Consider the following 23,820-nt stretch of genomic DNA (forward strand, 5'->3'; position numbering starts at 1 on the left):
GTAACACGTTGTTATACTGAAATATATTTAGGAATTTGTAATGAATGTGCTGAACTGTTGGTATTTTAAACTTTTGGACATTTATACAATTTGTATCTGTAAAGATTTTTCACTACGTTTACTTTGTTAGTATTCCTTGTCCAGAGCCCTGCACTTGGCCAGAACGATGGGCTAGCCGTAATGGTGGTGGGAGGGGGAAGGGGGACATTAGTCACAAGTGAGAACTACTTATTTATACAGCGTCCACCCCGGCTCGCTTTCACCATCAACTATTCAGAGAAAGTACCTGGGCCTCACCGTTATGCCCATACTGGCGTTTAAATACGCTCTGTAACTGACTATACACATAGGCTATATCATTAATACAAATTAGATTGGCTATACTGAATACAATAAGTGGACGGCTCGTTTCGTAAATACCAATGCTCGTACAAAATACATAGTACTTCTGCCATCAACTACAAAACTATACGTATGTAGTAACATGATAATAATTTATTTCATAATCATTATTACTTTGGTATTGGCAGGTGTACAATAACACGCCGATACAGTAATACAAACGTTCAACAAACTAAAGTTTCTCTCTCATACATATCGCGTCGCCCGTCTCGGATGCAGATTGAGGTTATGTTTCACTAGCGCAGCTGCAACTGGTGTTCTACTACACCATGTAGCCACTACGTGCAGAACGAACCGTCTCCGCGTCAGAGGGAGAGAGAGCCTTTTATCGGACAATCCAAGCGGACTATGGAATGTTGTTATTGATTCAGGCCATCGGACAATGAATGTCCTCTTTGTATCGGTTAACTCTCCATTCTCCTTGTGAAATAAACTCAAACTACACCATCCGATCGAGGTTCACTGGCAGTCGAGATTGTATTTATGACTTCCCAGTGAATCCGTAATGCACGCAACAAAGAAGTTTTTCAGGTTATTTTTATTTCACGAACGCAATCCAATGCAGGCTATACATTACGGTTCCACTTGCACAGTACATACAATACCGCATTGTGAAAACATTCGCTGAACAATATTAATTGCGAACTATTAAATCATACCACGAGATGTAGAAGAATTCTAAGAAACTAAAATTACTGTGAAATTCAACAGGGCTAGGGTACGATAAGCGGACCCGGTTTTTTATATCGAAATTGGCAAACGATATTACTTAATCATAACCATGGATATAATCAATCGATACTAATCAATTATTTTGAACAATTAACTTAAATAATCTATATCAACAGCTGTGAACACTTTCAAATAATACACGTAGGGTAATATTTCAATTTTACATACGTAACATTTGATTATAATAAAAATGGCAGTCAACTTAAGTAAACTACACGACATTGCTTTGAAAGATGATAAGAAATGTTTTTCGTGGCTTCAACATGTAGGACTCGTACCGAAAAACCCATTATGTGAAATTTGTAGGAAAGAAACAAATCTAACTGTGAGAGGAGCAAATATGGTCGTCTTCAGTTTTCCTAATTTCGGTTATAATAATTTGTTTCATCACCGTTAATATTAAATTCACATTTTAATTTAAAACATGTGTTAGTTATTGCGGACTATAGATACTTTTATATCGATTGATAGTCTAGGATTTGAGATGTGAATATTAGGTATCGATGATTACATTCTTCGATATAAAAAAAACCGGGTCCGCTTATCGTACCCTACTCTCCCAACAGTTAATTGGAAACATTTTATCACTGGTGTCAAATAGTAACTGCACACATTGCTAGTCCGACTAAAACTGAAATAGCTAATTGTACATTAGAAAAGGTAGCTAAACCTAATCGTTGTACATTTTTCTACCTAATCGTTATCTATTCTCCACCATCGTTGGTGGACTGCCAGGCAAGACGTAAATAAGGAACGTCCTCATTTCACTTTCCACAGAAAATTTGATGTAAATTGCGGCAGATAACACTTTCGTCAAATAATCGCAGACGCAATTTCAACGCTGAAACCTACCATTATTCCGCTCACCAAATCTGTCCAACAAAGATTAATACATTTCGTCTACAACCTTTCCTCATTTCACATAGATGTTGTTGGCCCGCTTTCTTGGCTGTACTACACAATTAATCTGTCAACATTCAAATAGTTCTTAGTAATCAAGAAACTCCCTTACTTTGTCGTAGTACGCTTACGTATTTGATAGTTTAAGTATTGTGCTAGATAATTGTACTTATCAATTGTATTGTTTTTATTTGTATATTTCTATTAGAAGTTCTCACTTCAACAGATTTACTCAAGGAAGATGTTAGATATGAACTCCAAAAAAATTAAACCAATAAAAGACATTTATTCCAATGGAATAATAAATTGCAGATTAGTTTGTATCGTTTTAATGTCACTGAAATGTGGACTGGTCCTTGTTATGAGCAACAATCTACGTTTTGAGAATCCACAACGGCGTTAAGACAACACGTAAGTAAGCGCCATAAGTGGAACACAAGATAATGTAGCGGAACACAATGCTGAGCGATCGGTGGCGACAGTCGTGAGTCAATATTGCCGGTGACTCACATGCAGTCATGCCACGCGTGGCGACGTCTACAACAGACTCTTGTCTGTACGCGCGATTGGTACTGTCCCATTCCACTTATGACGAACACTAGCCTAATAGACTGAAAATTAACATAGTGTATTACGAGCTAACACAGGTTCTACATTAAACCTTTAACACGACGTTGAACTAAGTATGGTGCGTACAAGTTGAACATATTTTCGAGACTTAAAACAAGTGGGACACAATTGAAATTATTGCAATCTGTGACTGTATGGGCTTGGGACAGAAAATGTCTCGCATTCATATGGGGATTGTGTGGCAGGAATACCCAAATAGACAGTTACGTAGTCAAAGCACGTGCATACGAAAAAAAGCGTACGTCCTCTCAAAAACACTGCAGCGTCGGCAGGGGACAAGAAACGCCTACTCCGCAGCCGGCCTGGCAGAGTGACAGGGTGTCTTGTGGTTTTGCCAGGACTTCAAGGCAGCCAGAGTGGAATCTGGCAACACCGCCCGCCCGTCCTCCTACCTAACCTAACCTTCCAGGGGCTACTTGAATGGGTCAGCGTCCTTCATAGCTTCTTTCGCGGGAATACCGTCCAATTCAGTTCCGACGAGCACCCACAAAGCATCATATTATATGCTACAGAGCAAGTAAACGATACTTTAAAGTTTGTTCCTTCGCCGTAACGCTGAACAGGGCAAAAAACGCCGTGATTACATAATTTAGTGGGTTATAAAAATAAAATATTTATTAAAAGCCAACACAGAGAAACAAACGTACAGTATAGTTTACAGCATCTCGCATATGCATTTATCACATGGCTGAGTCAGCTCTGAGAATAAGGACCGGAAGTGCAGTGTATTCTGAGCACAACCCCCCCCCCCCAGAGTGCGTGCGTGACCGAGGGGTTGCCTAATCCTTACACCCCCTTCAATGTGCGGACACGCGTAACAGAGAGCCAAGAAGAGAGGGTGGAAATCACCAAAGCAAAAAAGCTACGATAGAGAAAAATTCGTAAAATGCCAGATTTTACGAGGAAGGAGTAACGAGTTGATTATTCAACACAATGCCGCGTCCGTTAAATCCATACGGGGCAGTGGACCATGACCGAGTCCGACTGAGTAATGCCGTGGTTATTACTAATTAAACAACGGAACGTTGAGTTTACGTAATTGTGAGCGGTTGGCTGGTCAGAGAGTTCAAAGACACGAGTGTGAGTAAGCGCGAGCGCAAATGATGATAGTTACTTTGTACGATTCCTTTAAAATTCCATACACATTTACAGTGCACAAAATTATAACACTTGGTTTAAGGGCTGAAGATACTGAACTTAAAACAATTGAGCACGATCAACGGCCGGCCGAGACCACTTGAGTTGGCCGATTCCCGGAATCTATGACACAACTCGATTACGTACGCGTATCAGACGTCTCCTTCTACGAAAGGCAATATCTACTACGACTTATTGTTGGACTGGTATGTCTCAGAGTCTGTGATTCAAAGGTTAGGAATTCAGATACAAACCGGTGCTACATTTTCTGTCTCACTTTATTCAACTGACATTTCTGTGTGTCTACGTTTCAAGTGCCCAATAACGCCCATTACGTAAACTGTAATATACAACTTATATACCGTACAAGTGTACTGGTAGTATAGTAAACAGCTGATCATCATCATCAACAGTGAAATATCAGCCAGGTTTACCAACTATCCGAATAGTACAATAAAGGTTCTCTTTGCAAAACTGTACAAAAACGGGGTTTTATTAATTATTTGACGAAAACCACGACGAAAACATAACATACAAGGTATTTTTGAAATTACTAAAAATGTTAATTTCTTTTGATTAAGTAAGAAACGGGTAGATGCATTTTTAAAAATTGACTGAAATCCTACACCTTCTGCTTACTGCTCTTGAAGAAAAGCTTTTCATTATAATATTTAAAAGCTAGAAGAAATTTAATTCACATTACATGTAAAAAATGTCCAAAATAGCTACTAATAAAAGAGAGTTTGAAAATGCTGACAAAAAAGTTTTATGAGCTCAGCGAGTGAACGAAGCAACCGATAATCAACTTGACCACTTTTAATTTGTTCCTCTTGTTATTACGCACAACTTTGTCTATTTAATCTTTGATTTTTCCCTCTATTTAATTATTGTAATTATTCTGCATATAAAACATGGACTAAACGAGATTAACAGACTTGGGCCGGCATTGTAGTAGTTACATATACAGGGTGTTCGTACGAACACCCTGTAAGAATTATAAAAAGGATAATCAAACATTTTATTCCATATTTATTTAAAACCTCTATGCAGTAAAACTTGGTTATGCGATAGTATGGTGTGACGTTAAGCGGCTCAGACGGAATAACGAATGGACCGACGAACCTACGCAGAACATCGGCGAACGTACAGATCGATTGGCGGCGAGTGGAGGCGGACGGGCGGGCAGCTTTCACACGCAGAGCACAGGGCGTCGTCACGCACTAGCGGGCGGAGTCCGAGCGTCGAACCGCGGTCGACAAAAACCGGCCGCGGGGCTCTACAATTGTAATAGACATGAGGCAGTCGATACGGCATCAATAGTTTCACGTAACTATAGCACACTTTGGCCACATCTACACTACTCGACTACCGAGAGTGGACAAACAAAAAGTTCGTGATTTATCAAAACTCAAATTGTGTTCAGCACTGGAAATTAGACAAATGTATTAACTCCACATTACAGAGTTATCTTTACATTAGAATAATGAATGGTCAACTAAAACCCTTTTTTTAATTACTTTATTTCAGACGTGTTTCGGTATTAAAGTTCAAACTGATAGTTTGATACCGAAACACGTGTCTGAAATAGAGTAGTTTTTTAAAAAGGGTTTTAGTTGACCATTCATTATTCTTGAAAAATGTGATACAACTGCACGAAATCTGTGTTATTTAATAGGGACAGCGTACTACATTAGATGGTTATAAACGCACCAGAGATCGCGCATATTTCAGTTGGTGAAATCATCAGATTGGTTAGCACCAGCTAACTTTCAGTTCGGTAAAATACGCAAATTTTTGTTTATTTATGCTGCTTTATGTTTGTATGAATATCAGGGAAAACATAATTCAGTGCTATTTTGGAGTTCCGCAAGGATTCATCATCAGTAATGATTTTTCATTTAAAAATTAAAATTTCAATTATTAAATAAATTATAGGAAAATATAACAGAAAATTCACGAAGAGCACTTTTTCAGGAGTATTGAAAATCTTTGCAGAAAATGGTTAGCCTACACACGTTTAATATTTGAAGGGAATTAAACGATACACGTAATAATAAACGGGGATCACATTAATAATGTAGAAGAGGCTGGGCGCGACAGCTACAGGCTGTAAAGGTGAGGATCGGTACTTCCGGTCGATTTGTGACGGCGGACGGACAGACCATCATCGTCGCCGTCACGGTGGGCGGCCCGGCCATTGTGTTGTGACGATTCTCCTGTCCCCGGTGTAGCGTACGCACGGTTATCTATCTATCATATCTGCTGTACACAATTACAGAACCACGTAAGCCGAATTCTGTAGAAAATATATCGAGGGTTGGATGATACTGATATAAAGCTATTCCTACTATCTTATCTATTTATATTTGTCCAACCATCTGCCTGTAAAGTAAATTGAGGATGAAACCGGTCGAGAATTGATGAATTGATTATGTTTCGTACAATTATTCAAGTGTGTCCCAATAAAATTAAAGAATGTGCACAGCAAAACCTTAACCAATTTTACTGTTATTTAATTTTTGAGTCCCAAGTAATGGCAATTCGTGTAATAAAAATGCACAATTGAACAGTTGATGAACCCGAGAGATTCATTGCATGCAAGACGCAGACGCGACGAATAAGGAAACCGGATATTGCAGTGAGGGAAGAGGTAATTATAGATGGAAGGGAGTCACTTCTTGCGACAAGATATTTCTACTCGTACTCATCCATAAAATACATCGATCATTGCTACTCCAAATAACTTTTTTTCGCAAGTATATTATTGGCATATAATAAACTGTCATACTTGCTATAGAACATTTTCCCTTTTTAAGAGCAAGTTCATCTGTTTTTATTTCCTTTTAAACTCGATTTTTAAAGTGACATACATATACTTTTTAAACCTATATGTGAAAAACGTAGCAGACCACTAATAACAGATTATTCACGCGCACTTTTATCTAATCAGCTGTTATACATACGTGAGTGATATTAGTGTGAGTGACTATAGGAGAGGGGGAGCACTCCGGCCTATATTATAATCTGGCCTTGGTTTTTGCACCACGGCAAATGCTTGAAGCACCATATTCTAAAGAGATTAATACAGGCTAAAAGGATCAGCTGAGCATTTTCTCTTTGCTCATAACAGGATTGATAGAAAATTTGTACATTCCTTTTAAGAAGACGAATAAATATGGTACAATTTAAATGCAAAATGCAATTTAAACCTTATTTTATCTACAGTTTCAAAAAAAATTTTAACGTGCAAAAATACTGTGACTTTTCAGAACTGTACAGGAAGTGAGCTAAAATAAAATTAATTCATATTAATATAATACAGAAAATAATTTTGCATTCATGACCTTTTTAGAGCAATAAAGATGTGTACAAATAATAAAACTTAGTAAAAAAATGATACCGTAATGTTACCTTTAACTCTACCATTAATGGCACAATAACACAAAGTAGGCTACATTAATTTATGCCAACCGAAAACTTAAAAAAGAGAAGATAATTTACTGCAGCATTGGAGAAACCGGTCTCAATACTGATCAGATTATGATGGATTACTACCACAGAGTTCTCAGATTACTGCTGCTTCCAACCAGGATTAGGTGTTGGCTTGGATTCAGGTTGTGAATAAATAGTCACACAGTAATACAGGATACAATGTCATAGGTGTGTTCAAAACCCTTCTGCAGATTACTCTAGATAAAAATTCATTACATTACACAACAAAGTCAGCAAATAAGCAATGTTTGATCTAGAACTTTATTACAATAACTACTATTTCAGCAACAGCTTTCTTAATGCATTTTCTGCATAGAAAGTACGCTACATTCATTTTTAATTTTTTATACCATAGTTATATCACAGTCAACGTCCTAATAGATGTAAAAGATGTTTTTATATATACCTTACTTTTTGATGTATTAAACGTTTTTTTTTGCCCCTAAGAAGACAAGGATTTTGGCACACACCTTAGTCAAAAAAAAGTTGGCCCCTTTACAAACAATAATTAAGACTTTTTCAAAATTAATTTTAAGTACATGATTTTTCTAAATGAAAACTAGGCTACCAATTAATTTACCTTTACTAGATACAGTTTTTAATTTTTATTTTTTGGCCCTTCAATACACAATCAGCTGATTCTAGAGGGAAACAAAGATTTTTATTGCTCTATGTGTCTCAATATAAACCCTTTCAGAACTTTTCATTTAAAGTTCACAGATTTCTAAGTCTGAAATTTTTTAAGCATTCCGTCCATAACAAAAAAGTATGGATTTCTCATTTGTTCAATAAAAATGTATATTTACGTTTTAAGAGACTGCACACTAATAAACTAAACTGATCAAAACATAACCTTAACACATAGAATATTTGAACCTACAATTTATTACAATGATAATTATTTAAATTTGTCCTGTTCCTAACTAATATAAAACTGGTTTTAAACAACTACATTTCAAATCTGTCAAAATAATGTCACATGAAAACGTTTTAAGATTCAGAAATTTGTCTGATTTTCCCGTCCGTAGCAATGGAATAGCTGCAATGAATTGAACTATAGTACGGACTAGAAATTTTGCATGCAACTTCAGCAAAGCCTCTTACACACAAATCGTGAGATGTAACACCTTACATATCTTAATATTGTCTACCTTGTATTAAGACATAATTTTTATCTTAATGTTTAAGTAGACCTAATCTTTAGAAGAATCTCTTGACGAAAAATGCTACAAAACATATCATTTACTGCTGAGTTATAACCAAAATGATATCGTTATTGGAAGATTAACTTATGAAAGCCAGCAGATGTGACTATTTATAGCGATGACATAGTACAGTTAGATGCTGCTATTGCTGCAAGGCCAATCATTGTGCCTATCTAGGGCAAGCCAACAGAAGAGTGATAAAGCCCAGTCTGTGCCTACTTCCATATGAGTTCTCCTCTTACCGATCATAAACTGTCAATTTCTAAGCAATTATAGTGCAGGCTCTTACGCCAGAGCGGCTTACACTAATTAGAATTACACTAGGGTGGAACAAGAATAAAATAGGCTCTAAGCAATTATAGTGCAGGCTTTTATGCCAGACCAGCTTAAGCCGTGTTTACACCGGAGTTAATAACAAAAAGTTGGTAACTTTTAGTTATTAACAAGGTTACAGTAACTAAAGTTAATAACTAAAAGTTACAGTGTCACCAGTTTGTGTGTAACATTTGTTATTAACTTTATGAACGCCCCCGCCCCGCCTTTTTGTGCATGGCCAGTAGTGACTTTGAACATTTAATAGTTATGTTAGGACATGTAATTGGCAAGCAAGACACAAATTATAGAAAAGCAATCCCAGTACAAGAAAATCTAGCAGTGACCTTACGTGTCTTGGATAAATAGCAAAGCGTCAAAAGCGTACCACTTGCTCCCGATAGCCCCGGAACCACTTTTCTCTTTTTTAGACTCTCTTTGAAACCTCCGATCTTGACAGTTTCATTGCAAGGGCTATTTCAGTCCAAGCACTGTTCTTCAAATTCTTATCTTTAAATTCTCGGCAAGTAGGGTCCCACAAAACAGTTTGTTCGCGGTACAGATCTATAAGTTTGAAAACTCGTTCCCTCGGCCATTCCGCTTCACTTAACAAGTTTTTCATTTTGAGAACAAAACAGTGCAACAGTAAAAACAAATAAAAAAACAGTTATAACGTCTGGTACACCAAAAACACTTCAACAAGTTGGTGTGCGCACAATCACTCCTGTCTTGCAACTGAGAAAACTCACAACTAGTCCGGTAGTGTGCGCGCGGTCATGTTACCAACAAAAGTTACAACGCCCGTGGCGACTGTAACATGTGTTATTAACAAAAGTTATACCCTTCCTTTGATCTTTACCGACACTCGGTGGATAACAAAAATCGTGTTATTAACATGGGTTTTGGCGTGTTATTAACAAATGTTACAGTGAATTTTTGAACTCTTTTAAAATGTTATTAACTTTTTGTTGGTAACACGTGTTATTAACTCCGGTGTAAACGCGGCTTTACACTAATTAGAATTGTAACACTAGGGTGGAAAAGAATAAAATAGGCGCTACCAACCAATATAAACAAGAAAGCTTGCTTGAATTTCAAGTAAAAATCACAATGATATAATTATGGTAAAAATGAAGTGTAGGGTTACTTACTAGAAATCCTTCATCTTTATTTTAGCCTATTTTGACTTGATAGTGTAGTAAAGATATTCCGGAGTTAGCAGTTTGATTTTGTTGTATAATGCAGACTTTGTCATTGTATATTAATCTACCAGCATTTTTAAAACTTTTATATTATACGATAGTGTTAAGTAGCGAAATACGACAACAAAATGTTTGGGACTAATGAAAGCATGCTTCTAAATTGACTTATTCATGTTAGGCTAGATTTTCTGTGATTACGGACAGTTTTCTTACAAAATAAAGTTAAAAAAGCTATGTTAAAACAAACTAGTAGTTGTTTGATTTAGATAAAACGAATGTTCATCAATAATAACAATTATACAAAGACAAAACAGTTAATGGAAACAGATGGTTTCTGAAAAACTAAAAACCATAAACATTTTAACAAAACAAACAAGTTTGAATTATTTTTACATTACAAGGATTTAATTAAAGTTTCCGGAGCTCAGACCGACATTAACAACATTCATAACCAGTTTCATGAGCAAGACATAAATATCAAACATTACAAATTTGTATAGACATTCCTAGTCTGTTTATAAGAATATTTTATGGCAGCCTGTTCGAAACATGTTGAGTCATTTGCAAGTACTTATAAAAATTACAAAAACCAAGTACTGTACTTATTTACATGTAGTCTACTACCAATGTTTGCAAGTATTCTGAAGATAAGTGTAAAATATTATATCATTACAATGTAATAATATTGTATGTTGGTTTATAATGCGTATGTTAGGTTATGTGATGAAAATACTAGCTATGAATCTTTCGATAAAATCCTCCACATACGACATATATAAAAATTTATAGTGATTTTAGTTTTAAATAATTTTAATATGTAATTGTATAATATTTATTTGTAAAACATAAGCAAATAATATTGATTAATATTTTAAAAAGGATAAAAGTTAATATTAATTACTGACTAAACACTACCGTACATAAAATTGTGACAGAAACAACTTTTCATACAATTATCTTTAGATACGGCGGCGTACTTAGGGTTGTACAATATTAATTGATTTGTGACCAATTTACATACAAATCCTTTTTCCATAATAAAATAAACAGTGTGATCATTTCGTATCCATCAATGACAAAATCGCTTGTGGGGAAATTTGTCTGATGTGTTGCTCATAGTAACTCTTTGGTCTTATTTTCACCGAGGCATTGATCTCGTTCACCATTGTCTAACACAAGGTGTGAACGGTTACAGTTTTAATTTACATACAGATAATGCTCAGCCCTGAGCCGGTGATGAGATAAACCCATCAAACCGTGACAGGCAAGGTTGCACTCATGATACAGATACTACGGCCTACTACCTACTACTGGAACTGTCAGGCTTGCACAACACTGGTGCAATTCACCTTCCGACAGTCTTCTACTAAATTGATTTTTACAGTCTTTAGGAAAAATTTCTGATTTTCAATGAACAAAACATTAAATTCTGTATACAAAAAATAGCAACAAAAGGAATTAAATACTTCCGAGTTTGAGTAAAATTAATTTCAATAATAAAATAATCCATGATGTTGCTTTATTATATAATATTTATAATTATACTTATTATATAAATTAACAAAATGTTATATACAAACAATGCGGAGACCTTACTTTTCAAGAAAATATTTAAATTTGGAAATTTTTATGAGCTTTTAAGTATAACCTATTGTTGATTTATAATATTAGAACTAGCAGTTATACCAGCAGCTTTGCGTGCAATCCCCTGTTGAGTAACAGGTACATCATAGACATATCATTTTTAAACGGATAATACAAACTCCTGAAAATAAGTTATGGTCACTGGAAAATACTTCTATTTCCTGATCCTTTTAACAATAACTGGACCTGTTCTGAGGCTTTGAACTAGTGCAAATGAAATACACAAATCTCTTTGTAACATTCCATAACATTTGAATGAATAGCTCTAACATTTTCCTTAAAACTTGAACTATTTTACACCTGACTGGAGAAATACTATGTCCGTGGTAACCTTAGTGAAAGCACTCATGATACAATATGATGGAGCCCTATGCAATTTTGAATCAGATATCTTTACCATACGTATAATTGCACTGTTTATTGTCATGAGGTTTAAATTTTAAACAAAATTGCCACTGCCTTTATTTCAGATTTAACGTGTGAGGAATTATTTTGATTTTGAAATATTTGTCACACACAAAAGAAGAGTTTGATTTGCTGTCACGATAAACAAATTTGTACATACTCGGACTGATACGTCTACTTCGGTTAAAAAGTGTCTACATGTTGATTTTATAATGGTTTCATGGAAAACAAACAACTTACAATATTTCATTACAGTTCAGAAATTGTTTAAGGTGGTGGGCTAACTGTAGATTATAACTTAAATAATAGCTAGGTAGTTTACGAGTTATTTTTAATAGTTTATTTTCAAAAATTAACCAAATTTGTCCATAACTAATTCTAACTCCCCATGTGCTGGTTATATTTTTCCCAGTTGTTTCTGAACCATATATGCTACCTCATGTGGATACTTGCAAATTTCTTCTTCTATGCTAGGCTATTTATTTTTAAACTGAATTAAATCAGTTACGTTTATATACGATCTTTGTATAGGCCACCTTTTGTAACATCTGCAAATTTTTGTTTTCTTAATGTTTTTCTAAGTGGTTGTGTGAATCACATACTAATAAATCAAAATGAAAATCCACTATGTACAAAATAGTCCCCACTTATTTGTGGTATACAGACATAAGTTATATATGATATTCAACCATCACTTCAAAGGATACAAGTTATAAATTTCATTATATAAAAGACATAGGCTACTGACGACAGACGCTCAATTGATCTACATACAACTGACATAGTGGTAACAGCTATCAATTTATGATTGATAAAATATATTGAATGTGTCATACTTCAATAGAGAATTTATTTGAGAGTAATACTATATCAAATGTATCTTGAAATGACAAATATTTACGAAATTACAATGGAATTAATGAACCAATGTATTAACCATCCAGATCGAGATGGCAGCATTTAGAAGGTAGCCTACTTAAACCAGTTAGTGCTTAGAGAGTTAGCTAAATTCAATTTGCCTTTGTTTTATGTTACTAGGAAAATAAAGAATGGAAGTATTCATTGCTGTAAATTACAAACTCATACGAAGGCTTTAAAGAAAGAGAATACAGTGTAACCAATCAAAGTAAAGTTATAAGGAATAAAATTCCGGTATGAGCAAGAAAAGTGGTTTTAAAATTGTTGACTAAATTACCATATATTCCAGAGAGAAGACATATTGAATGCCCCACCCTAACCATTACAGGCCATTTACCATTACAGTAGAGCCTAATTGGACAACGCTTGACGACATAGTTTTATCAGGGCAGGGCTAAACTGATAAGCTCAAGTTAAGTAATGTACAACTTGAGGTTTCTGAAGACTGAATTACTCACAGGAAAACCCAATAACTTGCTTGACTAATCACTCTTGAAATATTGTTTGACAAATATCCCCTACCTCAACCGTAACTAATATTAATGACAAAAAAGTGTAATCCCCTTCAAAAGGCTCCTTCAGAAAAACTGCTTGGTGTTGATTAAAATTGTATAAAAACAAAGAAAGTTTTGCCTAAAATTTAAGAACTTTCCTTTAGATGTGATTAAACATACTATTTGTGCAAATAGAAAAATTGTAGAAGAGATATCTAAGTAACAAATTCTTCAAACTTGGCAAATTCATTAATTTGGAGTCAATCTAATCGGTTTGTAGAACTTTTCAGACAACACACCAGAGCCGGTCTGATTAGTCCTAAAGATTTGTATAAACATGAAAGGTTATTGTTAAATTCACATCTATGTTACATTTTCTTAGTTGGAATTTTGTCTTACGTCAACAAGAACTGCAATACCTAGTAGGCACACGGTCATGTTGTTCACAAACAATTTTATACAGTCGAAGTTCTAAGTAGAGCTGTATTGTAGTAAATTTAACATTCAGACTTCAAATAATAATTAAGGGATGTGTCAATTATAGAAGCGAATAAATCCTGGATTTCTAAATGCTTCATGAGACCAAACAAGCATGACTGGACACGGACGCACAACACTGAAGGGTGGAGTTTCCTGTCCATTCAAGTCCACTGGGGTACATAACCTCATTCCCACACCTACTATTACAATAACCATGGCTACGCACTCCAATGTATGATATAGGCAAGGAGGAAGAGCATGCTCATGTTGCTTTGTGTTAGTATAATAGGACTTAATTACATACACGTAAAGAAAAATTCTAAATGTATGATTGATCAGCAATCTGACGTTAGGTGGACACTTTCAGAATTTGGTGTCTGTCACTTGCAATAAGCTAAACGCCCTTGGCTTTAATGTTTGTTTCACCAAGCCTAAAGATTTATCATTTTATAACTACAAGAGTACGAGTGTATTATGTTATATATTGTCATAGTGAGTTCTTTTAGTTCTCAATCGCAAAATTTGTTAAAAATAACACTTTCAAGGAGGGTATTCTGCAATTAAAAAGACAAACTGGTCCACATTAATAAATCAAATTGTGTACATTTACTAATATTTCCATCCTTTGTATTATTGCATTTTATAGGTATATTTTTTAACATGTATATTAAGACTGTACTTTAGTATTAATTGTAGGCCATTATTTTTTAGTTTTTCTTATTGCTAGCCCAAAAACTACATTATTAGAAAGAACAGACTTTATTTGACTTACTGTGAAAATTACATGTTATTATGACGATCGGTACTTGTTTTCTGGCTCCCAAAGGAAGCAATGTCAGCGAGAAGGAGGTCATTTTGTCCCTACCTACTACTTGTTATTACACGATATAAGCAGGTTTAGATTAGATTATCATAAATATGTTACGAGTAATACCAAAAATTAATGATAACCTTTACGAGTGCTCACATGATGTGGGTTTAAATTTGAGTACTATTGTGACGGATGTTTCTTTTTTTTGCCAAAAGCACGGGGTGGTTTTAATCTCAGATCACATCTCAGATCATTTAACTTTTCCATGTCAGATTACATTGTACGATTTGGAACTTGATCTGAGGTAAGGGAAAGCACCGATTGGAAATTCCACTGGCCATCAGCACAGGCTTAAGCAACACGTATTTGGCACTACTCAACTCTTCTGCAGAAGGAGAAAGAAAATATTTCTCTAGATAATACCCAAACTCAAGGTCAGAACCAGACACTGATCACTACGATTGGAACCTAAAAACCAAAACTGGTTGAGAAATTAAATTAATTAATTGTTGTCTGCAGTTCAATTGCAAATTCAATTTTCTGAAGAAACAAAAATTATATGAAGTAGTTAAAGTAAATAAGTAACCTTGGATCACTGACATAAGAAAAGAACGTCATTAAAGCGCCAACACCAGATATTTGAAACGTATGCACGAGATTGCTTTCATGACTCAGTGATAATTAAAATATTCACTGATCACTTTAAAACTCACACGGTTGTAAAGAGAAAGAAACAATTAACTCTAAGATCCAGTATTGCTGAGATTTGTTTCATTCTGCTATTCGAAAGTCATCACAAGAAGAAAAAGTTGTCATTGAACAACTCAGTAGCCTATTCAGACCATATGCAAATGATTTTGATCGTGTAAACCGTGTACCAAGAGCTTTAAAACTAACATGATTGCAATTTACTCATATACACAAGTTATGTCGGATTTTAATTTTAACCTGTCAAACAACAGGGATGGCAAGAAGAAGAAGGTATCCTGGAGCGAATTTAATAAGAGCAGACTCTTCCCTTCTTTATGTTGTATATCCTATTGTGGCTGCAGTATAATAAGCGGCCACCACCACAATTAAATCAGGGAACCAAATTATTAATCATAAATACATAAACGATCAACTAATAAAAATTCCTAATCATAGTTATTTACAATTTTAATTATTGCCAGCTCTTTTTTATGTATTAGGCCTAAATAACAATATTGAAGAATATTAATTCGACCGAAGTAAAATAATTTTTGAGTAATGCTCACAAGTACAATGGCTTTTTATTTGTGTCACAAGCTGTGTACAATAACTAACTTGTATAAACTTTAAAATCTTTTTCATATAATCAACGTATTGTCTTTTACAGACAAAAGCTCGTGGAGGACCATGAAACAAAGTTTAAAACGTAGGATTATTTGCGAGTTTTTCCCATTTCCAGTTCTAATTGTTTGATTGATCGTTATAACTCCTGTATTATTTACGAGATTTAAATGCATATTATATTAATTATTTAAATTTCCAACATGATTTTTATTATGACTACATACATGTTCATATGATTAATAGACTCCTATGTGATCTATGAATGTTAAGTGTCGATGATTATACAAATCAATATGAAACTGGGTCCTCTTAGCCTATTGTACTCTACTCAAAATAGTGCTAGGACTTTAGCAGATAAATTGCAGTAAATCACTTGGGATGTTTGGTAGATATTTTGAAAAGAATAGCTGGGCGAATTAAAGAGTAAAGTAAATTCCCATCCCGATTACAAGGTTAATGTTACATGTTACAGGGTTATTATATATACAATAAATTTTAACCTTATAATACGTTTTATACATTTTTAGAGGTCTATCCATTTTATCCAGGCTACTATGGACATGAATACGAAATATAAAAACTATTTTTGGATAAATATTAGCTTAGCCTATTGGTTTTATCCATAAGACAGAAATTCAAACACTATTATAAGCCTCAGTTAGACCAAGTAAAATAGGTGTATGTCTATTCCAAAATGTAAAATTTAGTTCCTTGTAACTTAATAAAGTTTAATTTTCAATTAATTATAATGCTTGGGTAAGTTACATTTTCTGATGTTCAGATAATAGCAGAAACATAAACACGGGCTTCAGTCTCCATTCAATCGATAAGGTTAACGAACAGATGAGAATTTACAACTTGGCAACACTGTCTGGCAAAATTTGCTTGGGGCGTGTACCGAGACCTGAACTTACTTGGGCGCTCCACACACCTGTTCGATTGTAGACCATCGTACTAATGAAACAAACGCAATTTGTACCATTTCGTGTAATTTTTATAACAATTTGGGTTGAAATAATTTACTTACTTCTTCCCGGCGCATGATTTCAACCTGCAGTCTCTTATGGTATTCCTCACATTCCTCTTTATACTTCTCCATCTCCTCCTTTGTCTGCCTCATTTTCTTCTTGAGTACATCTAAGATAGTACCCTGCTGTATGTTGGTCGTCATTTTAAGTAATTAATAAGTTCAATTAGTTCCTAAGTTATCACTATTTCACAGAACACTCACACACGAATCACACGGTACACGCAAAATGGAGAACTGACACGACCGACTCGACTCAACCACCGACCGATTGCGTTCCGCCAACTAGGCTGCTTCGAACAGTGTAGTAGTACCGCTGCGACAATCCATGCGCGCAAGGTGGTATCAAAAAGTAGTCCCACTCAACTTTCACCAACACTTGCGTGAAGGTGCAAATACATTAATGTAATGCCATAAATATAACAAAATTCGATTTATTTTAGCCAAGATCACTTCTTCTATATGATAATAACTAAAATAAATACCAATAAATAATAAAATGTGACTATAAAATCGGTGTCAATTAACATCCGTTTCAGGCGGTAAATTCAAAATATTTAAATAATCATCATTCATCTAATACACTTAAACGTGTAAAAAAGGTGAAATTGACTACACTAAATTAAGCTTTAAAGCCTCTTTATTAATTGTAAATAATAATATGCAAATGTCAATGAAAAATAATTATTGGTACTGTAAATCACAACTAAAAATTCTCACGATCCTTTCCAATATCAGATTGATGCAATTGAGATAAAACACTATCCTAATCTAATAAAGTATTTTCTGTCTCGAGCTAGTATTATTATTTTGTAACGAAACTAATTAATTTTTAACAACTATTAATATAAAAATAAAACTTAAAGTGTGTACATTATTTGCGTGTATACAATTTTCTAAATTCAGTACACCCAGTATCAATGAATTTAAACTAGTAATTAAATTATATTCAGTATTTGATTTTTGAAGCAGTTTAGTAAAAAAAAAAACTACTTAACTAACAGTAAAAAAAAACACATACTAATATTCAGAAAACATACGTTATGTTTGTAGCACTTTTATATGGTTATTGGGGAAACGCAAGAGAAATCAAAACTGAAGAGAAGCTACAGTGTAATGGTGAATAAAATGACTGCAATAAATATTTTGCTTGCATAGACTACAACCTTCATTCAGTTACAATGGAGTTATTGCCACATATAATGAAAATCATAAAAAGACATTTACATTAAGACTTTATTCTTTGATTGTTTCCTAAGTATGAATAAAAAATTTATTTTATTACCTCTTCTTATTTATTTTAGTAAAAAATTGTTTAAATTCTTAAATCTTTTGGATTGTTATTACGAAAATATCTTGCAGGTAGATGAAATTTTAGGTATATTTGAAGATCAATACTGGACTGTCAGATATTGTTTATGATTTACTTATTTTCTACCTAATCAGTGGAATAATCAATATTTAAAACGAGTGGACACTATCAATACCTATTAGTAATGAATTATTAAGGATCCAACAGTTCCCAAAATCAAGTCATTGTTTGTCGATGCGATAATTCTTGATAGGAAGGTTGTAGGAGACTCAGTATGTAGTTTATTCTTCGAGGTCCGAGGAGGAACTCAACTGATTTTGAAGTCAAAAGATCAAATGTTACCAAGTAACTCATACAGTCAGTACAATAAGGACAGTTGTCCTGTCATGTCTTTCGATATTCCGTTGTATCAGTTTATTCTCATCCAGGCCCATGTTGGCCAGGTTTGGAATGTGAAATTTAGGTTAGCTAACATGAGACTACATTACAATGCTCATATTCACAGCCTTCTAAATGTTTGTTTCAATAGGATGCAGACATTACAAATATGTAATTATTTACGCAATAGATGTCATTTTCAATTAATTTTTTATAATATTCCCTTAAACGTAACAGTTAAATTATTTTTTATTAAATGGTTCTACTTTCACACCCATTAAAATTTGTAATTTAACGCATTTGGTAATATTAAATGAAGTTGGCAGTGCAGACTGTGGGGTATAAACGTGGCCATATATGGTAGCAGACAACCAGATGTGGCTGACCATGGAGTGGCAGAGAAAGCTATCAACTGCACCACGATGTTTGTGATTCTGACTCACTACACCATCTTGCCTTACACAAGTCCTGTCCTGATGCTACCATAAAGGACAACATGTTTGCTGTATACGACTAATTTAGTGACTCGTCACCCCACCAGTTTCAGCATGTAGCAATAATATTTGTAAATGATAACACTGATCACAACTTAATATTATGAACTGAACTAATGATTCTCTGGGCTCTGATACTTGTTAATGTCTGAAATAAAATACGAGTTGCCAAGAGCATATGTTTACTACTCATTTATATAAGAGTGACTCTTGATCATCTACTTTATTACTTTGATGAGAGTTATCTACTCAGGACTGTCATCGACTAGACGACTATTGTGTATCTGTATGACCTAAGATTAGAATCATCCTCTGACTGGAAACAAGGTTTTAATCATGGATAATTACGTTCAAACTATACAAATATCGAAAAGTACATAAATGTGCTATTTCATTCTCAGATAAACCATATTTTGCTACAAATTATTATTCTTTGAAAGGTGTAGGTACATAAAAATCTGCTTATACGCATCAGATTTCAGCTGAAATGTCACTCGACATGATGAACACAAGTCAGTTACGTGTTTATGTATTGATTTACTTTATTGCAGTTCACCTTACAGTTGGTGTTAATTTCTAACAAAAAATGTGATTCTCGTGACAATTTAAGGCGGTAGTAACAAATAGGCACAGTGAAATCGAGTGCTAAGTACCATTCCTCGTTATACAAATTAATACACATTCTCATCAATAGTTCCTCTCTGCTGTTTTGTGAACATCTGGTATACTCTGTGAGATATGTTTTATTGCCATTATTGAGAGGAGATGCCCAAAGATTGAGGCTTTCACCAGAAAGATAGCTTATTCTGAGTAATAGGACAACTTCTGACAACTCTCCCCCACTAATAAATTCCTGAGTACGCCGCCCCTGGTGATTTTGAAATCATAAACATATTTAAAAGATTTGACTAATTAGGTCAGGCTTTAACTAGCACAGCTCAGTATAGAGGATGACTTCAGTGAAAAGGGATTCCTTTGACTGGCAAGGAAGAATATTTACAAGAGTAGCTATCCATTAAGCTCATTTTGTTGTTAGTCTTTTACATCACTAACATACACCATTCACCTTTCACTATCCATCTACTTGGCTTTCTTGGTGAAAAAGCCCGTTGTTTTCAGTTGAAAATTATATTTTATATCCAATGTTTCTTTGAATGTCTGCTTATCAGGTTATGCTAGGCATAAAATTTCCCTCCAGTCTAAAAATTATCAATAGTTACGCAATTCAAAACAACACACAATAATGACGTCATTATGATATCAGCGTTGGGATAGCGGACAGTGTTATTAACCAAACAGTACTTCTACTTCATTGCATAACCAATTAAGTGTTCTAATAATTTATCTGGAAAACAGACACTTATTTTCAAACAATTTGTTTGTAAAAGATCATTCAAATCTGTAACGTAGTATGTACTGTACAAATAAGTAACCAGTGACTAACTTCCCTCTTGTTCTTAATTAAATCAAGGAAAGTATCTGTAAAAACACAACTTATTTCAACCTTTTCTGCAACCACTATTGAGCACAGAGTAAGATAACAGCCGGATAAAAAATTAAAAGTTTTAGTAAAATTATACTTTTAACTGTATATTTTAGTAAATTCTAACTATGCAGCGACTGATCAGTACTGTAATGCACATATCGAATACAAAATTACTATCTAACTTTTACTATAAATTTAAAGACTTATCTTAGTCATCTTTTAACAGAAGTAGGCTTCTCAGACCTGTGTGTGTATATATATTTTCTTGATTAGGGAAACAGAGCAAAATAACCTATGGCACAAAAACGCTAAGACCAGAGTAAATTACAATTACCATAAATAGTATGCACCTTTTGACATAATTTCTAGATCGTGGTAACAAAACACACTAAACATTGGCGTCAAAAATATAATTCCTTCGAACCAGAAATGCTCATACATGCTACGAAATTGCATGTGAAGCCAAGGATAACTGCTAGTTCCATATAATATGGCTATTATCTCTTGTACAATTATGAAATTCATTTCTTCCAACTATATTAAGAAACTGAAATAAAATACTTGTGCCAACTTTGGAGTACTGTACAACATTCGTTATACATTCTAGAACGTACCAAAAAGGTGTTTGCATGCAATATATTGGAATTGAAAATGTCTGTAAAAGTGCTTGCACAGAAGTCATCGTTTTAGCGTATTGTCAAAATGTGCTCAACTGTTGACAAAAGTGCACATTATCTGTTAAAGCCCTAAACAATAGAAAGAAAACAATAAAGAAAGTATACAGAAAACAGAACAAAATGATTCAAATATCAAACATTACACAGTGATGGCCCAGTTTATAGCTGATATGGCATATCAGCAATAAATCTTTGTATTTCCATGATGCAAGACCTTGTGGTATTGTAAAGTTGTTAATTCCTCATTTATTTATTTTGGTGTTTCCATTTTCGAATTACGTATTCCTATTAGTCTAGACACAAATAATCAAAGACAACAAAAGTTACTTACCTCATATTTAAAAAGCACCTGATGGTTAAGGGTAACAATCTAATAAATTATTAAGCCATTATAAATTAAATTTCAAACAAATTACAATACGTGAAGTGAATGGAAAGTAGTAAAAATGGCTACGGTACTTTACCGTTTTGGAATGTTGCTCTCACATTTTATATAAATGCAAAAGTAACATTAAAAATCAAAATGTTGGGGATAATCACAATTTATTATAGTACAAAACAGAGAATTAGGAACCTATATCTCTTCAGGGATAGTTATTATTTCAGATTTGAGTCTACTAAGGAAGAGATTCACTTTATAATAATTCATATCAGACAGCATGGACAAATTTAATGGTGTGTGTTTTTGTTACTTTTTATGAAAGACTGAAAAGTGATACTTTCAGTAAATTGTATGGGGAATACATAAGAAGTTTGTTGAAACTATGGTATTATCCGGAGGCCACTCCGTCCCTACTTGTTATTACGCAATATAAGTAGGTTTAAATTAGGTTATCGTATGTTACTAGTAGTACCAAAATTAAAATTAATCTTTATGAGCGCTCAAGTGATCGGAGCTTGAATTTGGGTGCTTTCTTGAGGGATGTTTGTCTTTTTTCGTTTAAAGTAAGAGGTTCGGTGCCACAGAAGCCCGCACTGATCCGTCCGAAGTGATCTGACGTCTGAAAAGTTGGATGATCTGGGACATGATCTGAAGTCAAGAAAGTACCAATTGGAAATGCCTCTGGCGATCAGTGCAGGCTTCAGGTGGTGCCACTACAAACAAATATAGGAAAACATCCCTCGAGATAGTTCCTAAATTCAAACTCAGATCACGTAAGCGCTTTCGAATATTCACTTTATCTGCTTCTATTTATAGTACGTACCTATTTATTTACCTTGTTATATAGCCTATAATAACAAATAGTACATAGGGACAGAGTGGCCTTTGGATAATAACAAAGTACGGTACCAAAAGCTTTTACAAAGTAGGAGACAACTCGTTCATTATAATTACCAAATAATTGACTCAACAAACTCCATAGTTTTGTACTTAACTTGAGCTGATACTCTGTAATCGGACTGTCCAACTTGAAGGTAGAGGCTGTAAGATAAGTAAAGACATTATACATGTAAGTAAGAAGAGAGAAGAATGTATCGATGAAGGAGGTTCCCTTTTCGCACGACTTAGTCAGAAAGTTATTTGCCCTTAAACAACATATAACTGAAAATTAAGGATCCCAAACCCACCACTAATTTAAACTAAGTGTAAGAAAATGCTACAAAGCTATGATTTCCCCTGGTTTTTCATTCATCGGAACTGTAGGCTATACATTTTAAGAATATCTTTCAATAGACATATTCGTTTTGTTTCCTCCGATTGCGACAAATTCCAACATTGCAATCTGAAAAGAAATTGCTATATAGTATGTTTCAAGGGACTGAGCTGAAATGTTTTTAGAGACTAATACAAAGTGAAACAAATACTTCTCACATTCTCTACAACTCTACTTTAGTAAAAGTTGTTGACGAGTAATATTGCTATAACAGGTTTAAGACAGTAGTATATAAGATCTTACTTTTTTATGACAATAGGTTCATGCAACTTATTTTGAGTTGATTGATGCAACTCGCTTTGGGTGTAATAACAACATTTTTTTATCAAGAAAGGTACTTTACTATTCTTGACTACTTCCTTAGCCTAAGTATTGAACTTTCTACTCATAATGTCATGGATATAATACCTGAGGTCAAGTCCAAATTTACTTAAAAAGAATTTGTAAGTATGCTCTCCCTTAAAATAACAAAGTGTTATGATATAGAATCAATGTAGTTGAAATAATTACCACAAAAAATTTATGCAAAAAAAGAGTATTTAAAGTAGGGGTAGTGGAAATATTACAATAACTTGTGGTAATGGGGTAATAACAGTAAGTTAAAAATGCTAGTCCCATTAATTCTTTAAAGTAGCAGGTGCTATGTATAATTTAAAATATTTTTCAAAAAGTTGTTACACTGAATTCCAAACATTTGTAAAATTGGGATTACT

General features: G+C 34.1%; 1 protein-coding gene across 32 annotated transcripts in view; it reads right to left on the reverse strand.

Annotated features, from left to right (window-relative positions):
- Window positions 1-23,820, reverse strand: part of LOC124365721 (tropomyosin Per a 7.0102) — a 114,638-nt gene that overhangs the window by 57,090 nt on the left and 33,728 nt on the right. The window contains exon 1 of one of the 32 annotated variants that reach the window (XM_046821702.1): window positions 17,106-17,390. The exons of 27 other annotated variants lie outside the window; for them this stretch is intronic. In XM_046821702.1, the coding sequence (XP_046677658.1) occupies window positions 17,106-17,249 (144 nt within the window). In that variant the 5' untranslated portion in view covers window positions 17,250-17,390. Of the gene's footprint in view, window positions 1-17,105; window positions 17,413-23,820 lie in introns of those variants that run through there. 4 more of the 32 variants (XM_046821701.1, XM_046821699.1, XM_046821704.1 and 1 more) reach the window with 4 other exon arrangements.

This window comes from Homalodisca vitripennis, chromosome 7 (genome assembly GCF_021130785.1).
Source record: "Homalodisca vitripennis isolate AUS2020 chromosome 7, UT_GWSS_2.1, whole genome shotgun sequence".
NCBI classification, from domain to species: Eukaryota; Metazoa; Arthropoda; class Insecta; order Hemiptera; family Cicadellidae; genus Homalodisca; species Homalodisca vitripennis.